The sequence below is a fragment of the Pteropus vampyrus genome, unplaced genomic scaffold (assembly GCF_000151845.1).
Source record: "Pteropus vampyrus isolate Shadow unplaced genomic scaffold, Pvam_2.0 Scaffold72, whole genome shotgun sequence".
Classification (NCBI taxonomy): domain Eukaryota; kingdom Metazoa; phylum Chordata; class Mammalia; order Chiroptera; family Pteropodidae; genus Pteropus; species Pteropus vampyrus.
The window spans coordinates 2,239,449-2,249,782 of NW_011888853.1; the positions used below are offsets into that span (position 1 = coordinate 2,239,449).

At 61.4% G+C, this 10,334-nt stretch overlaps 1 protein-coding gene and 1 non-coding gene across 2 annotated transcripts in view; one reads left to right on the plus strand and one right to left on the minus strand.

Annotated features, from left to right (window-relative positions):
• ITGB4 (integrin subunit beta 4) overlaps nt 1–10,334 on the plus strand; it is a 28,237-nt gene that overhangs the window by 1,670 nt on the left and 16,233 nt on the right. Inside the window, exons 2-16 of the mRNA XM_023531617.1 lie at nt 1,304–1,392; nt 2,418–2,500; nt 2,732–2,833; nt 2,945–3,149; nt 3,522–3,618; nt 3,793–3,964; nt 5,132–5,395; nt 5,764–5,853; nt 6,188–6,310; nt 6,722–6,886; nt 7,060–7,136; nt 7,682–7,884; nt 9,505–9,608; nt 9,712–9,810; nt 9,977–10,224. Coding sequence (XP_023387385.1) covers nt 1,314–1,392; nt 2,418–2,500; nt 2,732–2,833; nt 2,945–3,149; nt 3,522–3,618; nt 3,793–3,964; nt 5,132–5,395; nt 5,764–5,853; nt 6,188–6,310; nt 6,722–6,886; nt 7,060–7,136; nt 7,682–7,884; nt 9,505–9,608; nt 9,712–9,810; nt 9,977–10,224 — 2,111 coding nt within the window. The 5' untranslated portion in view covers nt 1,304–1,313. The remainder of the gene's footprint in view (nt 1–1,303; nt 1,393–2,417; nt 2,501–2,731; nt 2,834–2,944; nt 3,150–3,521; nt 3,619–3,792; nt 3,965–5,131; nt 5,396–5,763; nt 5,854–6,187; nt 6,311–6,721; nt 6,887–7,059; nt 7,137–7,681; nt 7,885–9,504; nt 9,609–9,711; nt 9,811–9,976; nt 10,225–10,334) is intronic.
• LOC111741083 lies at nt 4,693–4,811 on the minus strand. The gene has a single exon (XR_002780866.1). It is a non-coding gene; the product is annotated as a 5S ribosomal RNA (ribosomal RNA).

A 10,334-nucleotide genomic window follows, 5' to 3' on the forward strand; every position in this document is an offset into this window, starting at 1 on the left:
GATTAAACAGCAATCCCATACATGAAGTGCTGGGCTGGTGCCCGCTATGCGCCCAGCCTGTGGGCATGGGAAGGTGAGTAAGAGCCGGCTTGGCCCTGCAGTGCCCACACCTGCATGTGTAATGGTGCCCCAGAGAGGCCCGTGTCTGCAGTCTGTATTGTGTAGCCTGTGGGTGTGGTGCCTCTGCCCCAGGCTGCAGGAAAGTCATTTCCCCAAAGGAGCCCCCGCCCCTCGGCTGGTGCAGGGCTCCCGTACCCCAGCCGGCTCTGCCTGTGGGTGTGCTGGAGCTGCTAGTGGCCTCCTGGGGGCCGCATGCATTGGAGGGGGGGCAGTAATGCCTTCCTACCCGCCCCCCCACCATGGGCCTCCGCAGCATCATGAGGGCCTCGGCCCTTCAAAGCCCGGAGCTGCCCCTGCTCCACAAGCCCAGGACTGAGAAAGGATCCAAGGAGGCAGGCAGTGGGCGTAGTATGGTTGTGGCTCTGGAGAAAGAGGCACGCTGACTTCCACCCTCTGTTCTGCAGGCCTGGTGGCTCTGGCAAGTCCCTTTTCTTCTGGAGGCGGCAGGACGCCCATTTTTAAAAGGCCTCAGGGATGCCAGGGCTTGCCCCGTAGGCTGCTGATGAGTCGAGATGGTTTAACAGTGACCCCAAGGCAGACGAGGTTCCTGGGGTGGCTGGCACCGTGTGTGCGTGTTGGGTGGGGAACAGGAGGGGATTGTAATCTAGCCCTGGGCGGGTAGGGCAGGGCCCCCCACCTCTGATGAGCCAGGCAGCCATTGAGGAACCCAGCAGCTGCCTCCTCCCCACCTGTCGAGAGGGACCCCCCTCCTCCTAGCTGCACCACCCTCACCAGAGGGCAAGTGGGCCAGACAAGAAGGTAGAGCCAGGCCCTCTGGAGGCAGCCCCCATGTTGGGTGGCTTTCTCCCTGCCAAGCCTGACCCAGGCCCGCTGGGGTCCAAAAGGCAAAGGCAGAAGCAGCTCTGCCCTCAGGGACCCAGCACACACCTGGCACTGGGTTAGGCTCAGAGCCCAGAGTCCTCAAAGGCAAGAGGGTGGGCACCCCCCTGGGCAGGGTGCCACCTGCAGGACACCTACCCACGCCAGAGGTGGCAAGGAAGGGGGAGCGCAAAAGAGGAGTCAGGGGCCCTGGGCCCTGCGACTCGTAAGCTGGGTGGCCTCGGAGAGCCTCAATCCCCACACCTGTGCAATGGGAATCCTAGTGCCTCTCCTGTGGGGCTCTGACGGAGACCCAGTGAGCTGATGGCACGGGGCACCTATGTCGATTGTTGCTGTTATACAGGAGGAAGAGGATGGCAGGGCCTCGTCCCAGCCCGTGGACCAGGCTGCTGCTGGCAGCCCTGCTGAGCGTCAGCTTCCCCGGGGACATGGGTGAGTCTGGCACGCCCCTGCGGCACCTCTCTTGGTGGGGGCACACCTTCAAGGCACTGCCCTCACAGAGGGGCCTTTCACGGGGTGTCTCGCCCGGACACTTGGCCGTTCAACAACTGACCACTTAGCACAGTGAGGCCTGGGGAGCTGTGAGCTGGGACCGTGTGGCCTGAGGGCCCTGGGAGGTGGAGAACTGGCCTAGAAAACAGAGAAGACGCCCAGCAGCAGACAGAGGCACTTGAGGATGTGCTGAGGCCTCGAGAAGAGTCAGATAGTTTTGTAGGAATTCAGAGGAGAGAGGGACCAGTGGCTCGTCGCCTGCTCTCCAAGTGCCTGCCATCCGCACGTGGCCAGTGCTGGCTCTTGCCCATGAAATTCGAAATCTGGCTTGTCAGTCGAGGCCATGTTGATAGGCTGAAGTAGACCATGGGGCATTGTTTACACCAGGGAGATGGGCAAATGCCGGCCAGGGCTCCGCTGCCGAGTCATTGTTAAAGGCAGACAACACGCCATTGCCTGAGGCCCAGGAGACCACCCGCTGAGCATGCCAGGTGCACATAGCAGGTCCCTACTGTGCTTTTAACTGAACAGAACCAAAAGGAAGCCCAGTAACCTTTGGGGAAACTCTGGATTTCACCTCATTTATTTACTAACGACCTACCGTGGGACAGGTCTTGGGCTAGGCCCTGGGGACGCAGCGATGAACAAGACAGACACAGACCCCTTTACCCTGGAGGAGTGGGCAAGGGGATGGCCAGGGTTTCCCCGCCAACAGATGAGCCAGCGTATGTGTCTCAGTCCCCACCCTCCTTCCGTCTTGACGCGAGTGGAGGGGTCCGGGTTTGCGCCCTGGCTGTGCTCGTGTCTCCCTGTGCTACCTGGGGCAGACCACGTAGCAGCCGCCGCCCCCGTGTACAGCTCCTCCGTGAGCTGGGGAGAGACACGCCACCTCTCAAGTGAGGCTGTGGGTGAGGAAGGGCTTGGTGGGGCCCATCTCAGGTCTGCCCGTCCCTCTCTCCCCACAGCGAACCGCTGTAAGAAAGCCCAGGTGAAGAGCTGCACCGAGTGCATCCGCGTGGACAAGGACTGTGCCTACTGCACCGACAAGGTGAGCAGCCGCCGGTCAGCTGCCTTCTCCGGCCGGGGGCCGCCTCCCCACCTGGGAGCCCTGCCTCGCCACACCCCACCCCGGCTCTAGCCACGTCCACCCTGGCCACACCCTCGGCAGGTGTAGGGGAACCAGCCAGGGCCAGGAAACTCGGGGGTGGGGACTAAATCCAGGGTTGGGACAGCCAGGGGACGGGCACCACGCCCCCTGACCCCATCTCCTTCTGGCCAGACATTCAAGGAACGGCGTTGCAACACCCAGACGGAGCTGCTGGCCGCGGGCTGCCGGCCAGAGGGCGTGATGGTCATGGAGAGCAGCTTCGAGATCACAGAGGTGCTCAGAGCAAGGGGTGGCGGGGGGCTGTCCCTGCTCAGCGCTGGCTGTTTATGGGGGTTCGCTGTGTCCCTAGCTGGGCTGACAGGGTCTCCCCTCCCCTGATCACAGGAGACTCAGATCGACACCACCCTGCGACGCAGCCAGGTGTCCCCACAGGCTCTGCGGGTCCGCCTGCGGCCGGGCGAGGAGCGGCACTTTGAGCTGGAGGTGTTCGAGCCGCTGGAGAGCCCCGTGGACCTCTATATCCTCATGGACTTCTCCAACTCCATGTCCGACGATCTGGACAACCTGAAGCAGATGGGGCAGCACCTGGGTACAGTGGGGCCGGCGTGGAGGCCGAGGGGCTGGGGGCGAGCGGGGGGCCTTGCTCAGGAGGCCAGGGCTCAGGACAGCCGCACCTCTCCCACGAGGGAGGACAGTCACTGTCCACATTCTCAGGAGAAGGTCCTCAAGGTCTGGGACTCCTGAGAAGGCCGCCTTCTCCATCCTGCTCCGTGCGCGACTCTGCGCCCCCCGAGTCCCACTCCCCTCATCTGTAAATAGGGACGAGGGCGACAGTGAGCGTGGACTCATGTCCTGCGTGCAAAGTATTGACCAAGGGTCATTCTCCCTCTTCCTCCCGGCTCCTGTGTCGATGTGGAGGTGTTGGGGTTCAGCTGCACCTCTTTTTCCCGTTGATGCCCAGCCCAGGTCCTGAGCCAGCTCACCAGTGACTATACTATTGGATTTGGCAAGTTCGTGGACAAAGTCAGCGTCCCTCAGACGGACATGAGGCCTGAGAAGTGAGTGACCGCGTGGGCAGGAGTCTCGGCCATGGGCCTGCCTCCCCTCCACCCAGACGCTTGCGAGTCTTTGGGCTGAACCGGAGCCAGGGGGAGGCTCCCCGCAGAGGGTGGGCATGCGGGAATGCGGGGCCTGCTCCCCTGACTGACTCTCTCCCTCCCACCTCTGCCCAGGCTGAAGGAGCCTTGGCCCCACAGTGATGCCCCCTTCTCCTTCAAGAATGTCATCAGCCTGACGGACGACGTGGACGAGTTCCGGAGGAAACTACAGGGAGAGCGGATCTCAGGCAACCTGGACGCCCCCGAGGGCGGTTTCGACGCCATCCTGCAGACGGCCGTGTGCACGGTGAGTGCCGACGGGGGTCCTGCCAGCCGTGTTTCTCTCCAAGGGCACGAGCCGCCCGCTGGCTTGTCCTGGTGCCGGGCAGAGGCCCCCACCCACGAAGACGGGCTCAGACACTCTGGGTGGCCCTCAGTTACAATCTGGGTCTAGATGTGCTGGGAGCCACGGTCCTTTAGCCCGAGCAGTCACATCCTGCTTTCACACTGATCAGTGAAGCAGACGTGAGTCCTGTGGTTCTGGAACCTTCAGTGCCCTGAGGCCAGCCTCCCACCCAATCTTCCCAGGAATGTCAGCCTCCCAGGACCCACAAGCTGCCCAGTCTCCAACCGTGCTGGGCAGCTGAAGAGAGCACTTCTTTTGATGTGCACATCAGTTTTTTTCATTTTGAAAATAATACCCCCATACAATAGGCAGTTTGGAAAACCGAGAACAGACCTCGCACATAATTTCACCGCCAGCAGACCAGCCGCCACTGACATCCGCCAGCGTGTTTCATTCCCTTATTTTATATAGTTCTAATCAGCGCACTTATAATGTGGAAACTCTTGTTCGTTTCACCCCGTCATAGACATCTTCTCTCCTGTAACACGCAGTTTTTCAAATCACCCCAAGTATTTTCAAAGAAATCGCCACGCACCGCTGTGCCTATTTCAACGGGTCTCTTCATTTAACGTTGCCTGGGCGACGCTTTTCTTTTTTATTGATTTATTTTTATTTTATTTTATTTTTTACGCCTACAGCACCTGGTCTTCCTAGGTGGTCTCCCATCCAAGTACAAACCAGGCCCGACCCTGCTTAGCTTCCGAGATCAGACGGGATCGGGCACGTTCAGGGCGGCTTGGCTGTAAACTAGGGGGTGCACTTTTCTATGCAGTTAAAACATTCGCGACGGTGGTTGTGACCTCGGGGGGACGGTCGGATGAACCCGGCACAGCGCCCGCCGCGTGCGCAGACCACGTTCACGTCCCCTTCCCCGTCACCGGCATCCGTTTCTCGCCACGGTCTCTCGTGTGCTGTCGGTCACACGCGTCGTTCACGACAGTCGCATGCTGCTCATCATGCGACCTAGCAGCGCCCCACGCTGGGGACGTTCACCGTCACACATGGCAGCGCGGTGGCTGTCCTCGGCGGGCGGCCCGCTGACGGGCGTGCCCTGGTCTCTGTCCCCAGAGGGACATCGGCTGGCGCCCTGACAGCACCCACCTGCTGGTGTTCTCCACCGAGTCCGCCTTCCACTACGAGGCCGACGGCGCCAACGTGCTGGCCGGCATCATGGGGCGCAACGACGAGAAGTGCCACCTGGACCCCACAGGCACCTACACCCAGTACAAGACTCAAGACTACCCCTCGGTGCCCACCCTGGTGCGCCTGCTTGGCAAACACAACATCATCCCCATCTTCGCTGTCACCAACTACTCCTACAGCTACTACGAGGTGTGTGCGGGGGAGTGTCCGGGGCCGCTGGGCGAGGGCTGGGCAGGGCAGCGGGTGGCCCATGGAACTTCCCAGAGACCCCTTCTCCTTTTCCTCGCTCCTTCCTCCCCTCTTCCTTACCCTCTCCCTCCCCAAATCTTGTGGCACCTCCCGGTATGACGTGGCGGGAAGAGGAGGTCGGGTGCCCATTCCCCAGCCCAGCTCCCAAGCAGATGGGGGCTCAGAGGGCAGGCTCTGGGACACACCGGCAGGTCCCAGGCCTTAGTGACCCCCTCTGCAAACTGCGGGTGACCCCAGAGTCGTTGTGTGGGTTCGACGAGACGGTTCTTGTCGAGGCTCAGCCCGGGGCCTGGCCCTCTCCCCTGCAGAAGCTGCATACGTATTTCCCCGTGTCCTCGCTGGGCGTGCTACAGGAGGACTCGTCCAACATCGTGGAGCTGCTGCAGGAGGCCTTCAACGTGAGGGGCGCGAGGGCTCGGCCCTTCCCGGGCAGGGCCGGATGTCCCGGGTCGGGGTGGAGAGATAGGGTAGGCTGGTGAGGAAGGGTCCTTGGGGGTCCTGGGGAACCACCTGTGGCCTCATCTGTGGCCCTGGGCACATATGGGCTCTGCCACTTTGACCACAAACCCCCCACCCCGAGTCCTCCATGCAGATGGGGGTGGAGCACAGCCCGGCCAGGCCAGCGTGGGGGAGCACAGCCCAGCCAGGCCAGCGTGGGGGAGCACAGCCCGGCCAGGCCAGGTGGGGAAGCCCGGGCTCCCCCGAGACCACTGATCGCCTGCCCTCCTTTAGCGCATTCGCTCCAACCTGGACATCCGGGCCCTGGACAGCCCCCGTGGCCTGCGGACAGAGGTCACCTCCAAGATGTTCCAGAAGACAAAGTCTGGGTCCTTTCATATCAGGAGGGGGGAAGTGGTACGCTGCCCTAGGGCCCGGGGTGGGGAGGGCAGGCGCAGCACCCTGCGGGGTGGGGGTGGGGGGCCTGCCTGAGCAGAAGTCGAGTGTGTGGCCTCTGGAGTCAGACAGGCCTGGGTCTGAAGGCCTCCGGGTCAGCCCTGTGGACGGGCTTGGCGGCCTCCTCGGCGTGTCCAGGACCTCACCTGCACAGAGCTCAGAGGGTCGCTCAGAGGCGCGAAGGGGCCAAAGGAGGCTCTCGTTATGGCCATCGCGACCGCCTGGCAGAAGCGAGGTGTCAGCCCTGAGGAAGGGCAGGCAGGGAGCCGGGTGTCAGGCATCCCGAAGCTGGAGGGTCGCAGGCCTGCGGGCACAGCTGCCCGCCCTGGTCCTCTGGCCAAGCTTGCTGGGCTGACAGCTGGGTCCCCGCAGGGCACTTACCAAGTTCAGCTGCGGGCCATCGAGGACATGGATGGGATGCACGTGTGTCAGCTGCCAAAAGACGACAAGCAAGGCAGCATCCACCTGAAGCCTTCCTTCTCCGACGGCCTCAGGATGGACGTGGGCATCATCTGTGACGTGTGCTCCTGTGAGCTGGTACGGCAGCAACACCCCTGGGCGGGAGCAAGGAGCCACCGCCCCCAGCCCCGGGGGATGAAGCAGAGCCTCCTGCGGCCGCAGCTCCTTCACAGGGCACTGTGAGGGCAGAGGCAGCAGAGGTGCTCAGTGGCCCTGCCCGCCCCCGACGCCCCACTGTGTTCTCGTTCTAGCAAAAAGAGGTGCTGTCCCCTCACTGCCACTTCCACGGAGACTTCATGTGTGGACACTGTGTGTGCAACGAGGGCTGGTGAGTGTGCGCCCGGCCCTGGGCACGCCGTGTGTGCCCGGCCGAGGGTGGGCGGCGGGTCACGGGAGGGCCGGGAGCGGGGCACGCCAGGTTGTCGGGCGGATGAGTTCAAAGCGCTTGGAAGTGTGTAGATATGCAGTTTATCTCCGGTAAGACATGCGAGAATCAGGACGCTGGTGGCCGTCAGGGTGTGGGGACTGGGTGTCTGGGGACAGCACGGGGCGGGGGGGGACTGACTTTTCACTCCTTACCTTTTGAACCTTGAGTGTTTTGAACCAAGGGTACATATCACCTGATCAAGAATGAGCGCCTAAGTGATGGGTTAGGCTTTCAAAGCTTCGAGGCATTGGACAAGTCTCATGAGGAAGGGACGTGGTGGGTGGGGATCTCAGGGGTCTGAGGTTCGAGTCCGCTCAGCCACTGCTGTCGGTGTGACTCGGACCCACCGTGGCCTCTTAGAGCCTCAGTTTCCTCTTCTGTCAAACGGGATGGTAAAAGCCCCGCCTTTCCCGGGGCCGTGAGCAAGTCGGTGGCTCCTCTCTTAGGAGTGGCGAGAGCTGCAACTGCTCCACGGGCTCGCTGAGTGACACGGAGCCGTGCCTGCGGGAGGGCACCGACAAGCCGTGCTCGGGGCAGGGCGAGTGCCAGTGTGGCCACTGCGTGTGCTACGGCGAAGGCCGCTACGAGGGGCGGTTCTGTGAACATGACAACTTCCAGTGTCCCCGCACCTCCGGATTCCTCTGCAACGGTGAGCTCGGCAGCGCCGGCAGCCCGCGCTGGGCATGCAGGGCGGGGAGGGTGGCCCGGTGCCCCGCCCCACCCTACCGATCTCCCATCAGGACCCAGGTCAGCGGGGAGAGCCAGGCCAGGGGTCAGAATCCCCACGTTCAGACCGAGCCCTCCTCCAGACCCCCTGAGTGCCTCCCCGCAAGGCAAGTCCCAACCGGGACATCTCACCCCCTCTGTAAACTCGATGCCCACGGCCAGGGTGACAGTCCCCTTGTGTTTAAGACCCCGGCTTCCCCGAGGTCCTCCAGTCCGTGCCCACCTCCTGTCTTCACTCTCCCATCTCATCGGGGTGGGTGCCACCCAGCTCAACCCTGGGTGGTTGGCGGTATATGGCATGGCGGTCCTGCCTTTCTCAGAAGATGCTACGTTTCTAGCAGGCACAGCCTGAAGTCACGTGCCCTTCGTAGCCCCACAGGGCCTAACACAGTGTGGCCCAGGCCGTGGGCACAGAGTCTGGCCAGAGCTTCTGAGCTGGGCAGGGATCACAGAACCCAGACAGCTGCCACGTGGAAGGATCGAATGGTTGAATGGGGGAGGATGAATGAAAATACACTCATCAAATATTTATAAAGCCCCGACTGTATACTTGCCACTGGGGGTCGGGCCCCTGCTTTTCTATCCTGTCGTCCATTCTTGCTTTTGTCCGACATCTCTCCAACTGTCTATCCAGAGTGTGCCCCGAGAAATGGGAAGAGAACCCAGCACATGTGGAGAAAGGCAGGCGTGTGGCACAGGCAGAGCCGGGAGAAGGAGGAGAGGGAGATCTTACTGGGGAGGGAGGCAAGGCCGGAATGCGAGGGTTTGGCTTCCTCTCCAAGGCTGGTCCACTTCTAGTCTAGTCCAAACCTTTTCTTAAAGGGCCAGGAAACTTTCTCAGCTTTGTGAGCGGTATGGCCACAGTCGTAACAACTCAGCTCTGCATCGTAGCAGAAAGCAGCTTTAGACAATACGTAAGCAAATGAGTGTAGCTGTGTTCCAGTAAAACTTTTACAAAAACAGGGGGGTGGATGGGCCTGCAGGCCATAGCTAATCAACACTTATTCTAGTCTGAGGGTATTGGACTTTATCCTTTGGGCAAAAGGGAGTCATTGGAGGTTTTGATTTCATTTTCTAGCTATTTGTATGTTAACCTTGTATCCAGACACCTTGCTAAACTCACTTTTGAAATCTAACAATTTATCTGTTGCATCTTCTTGATATTTTGTGACATGTTCCTGATAACTTGAAAGTAATGACAGTTTTGTTTCTCACTTTTCCAATACTTATGTATTTTATTCCTTTTTCTTATCTTATTGCATTGGCCAAGACTCATCAGTGGTTCTTAAACAGGGGAGCCACACAATTGAATTTGTGTTTCGGGATGGTCACTCTGGCTGCAGAAAGGAAGGTGGGAGGTGGGAAGGAGGGAGACAGATGGAGGGAAGGAAATTCTAAGAAATCGAGGAAGAGATGGTTCTGCCCAGGGCTGGAGACCTCCCTGCTCCCAAGGCTCACCTCCCACAGGCCCTTCTTGGCAGGTGGGCAGCCTGGACTGCAGGTGTGAATGGGCTCTCCTCTCCCTTCCCTGCTCCTCTGGCAGACCGGGGACGCTGCTCCATGGGCCAGTGTGTGTGTGAGCCTGGCTGGACAGGCCCGAGCTGTGACTGTCCCCTCAGCAATGCCACCTGCATCGACAGCAATGGGGTAGGCCTGAGCATGAGGCAGGCGGTCGGGTGGCAGAGGGGGCCCCAGTGAGGGTGCAGGGGTGAGGGTGCAGCCAGTTCACTGGTGCCTCCTCCTGCCTCAGGGCATCTGTAATGGGCGTGGCCACTGCGAGTGTGGCCGCTGCCACTGCAACCAGCAGTCCCTCTACACAGACACCATTTGCGAGATCAACTACTCAGCGGTAAGGCCAGGATTGCTGGGGTGTGGGCACCGGAACCCCGGGCACGGGGCGGGGCGGACAGGAGGGGCCGAGCCTGGGGCCGTAGGGGCAGAGCAAGGGCGTGAGGTTGGGTGAGTGGGCCTGCCAGAGGCCTGTCCAGCACGGTGCCCGTCTGCGCCCCCGCCAGGTCCGTCTGGGCCTCTGTGAGGACCTGCGCTCCTGCGTGCAGTGCCAGGCCTGGGGCACGGGAGAGAAGAAGGGGCGCACGTGTGCGGAGTGCAGCTTCAAAGTCAAGATGGTGGATGAGCTGAAGAATGGTACGGGGCAGGGGCCCAGGACCAGGGGTGCTGAGAGCCTGGGCAGGGGGGCGCCCAATGAGACAGGGGATGTCACGTATCTGGGCCCGGGGCTCGTCATCCACGTCGAGGTCAAGAAGTCCAGGCAGAGGTTCCAGACTTCGCGGGGGTCACGGAATCCAGGCAGGGGACATGTGGTCTGGCCGGGGCAGACAGACCCAGGCAGGGGGCACACCTGATTAGAGACCA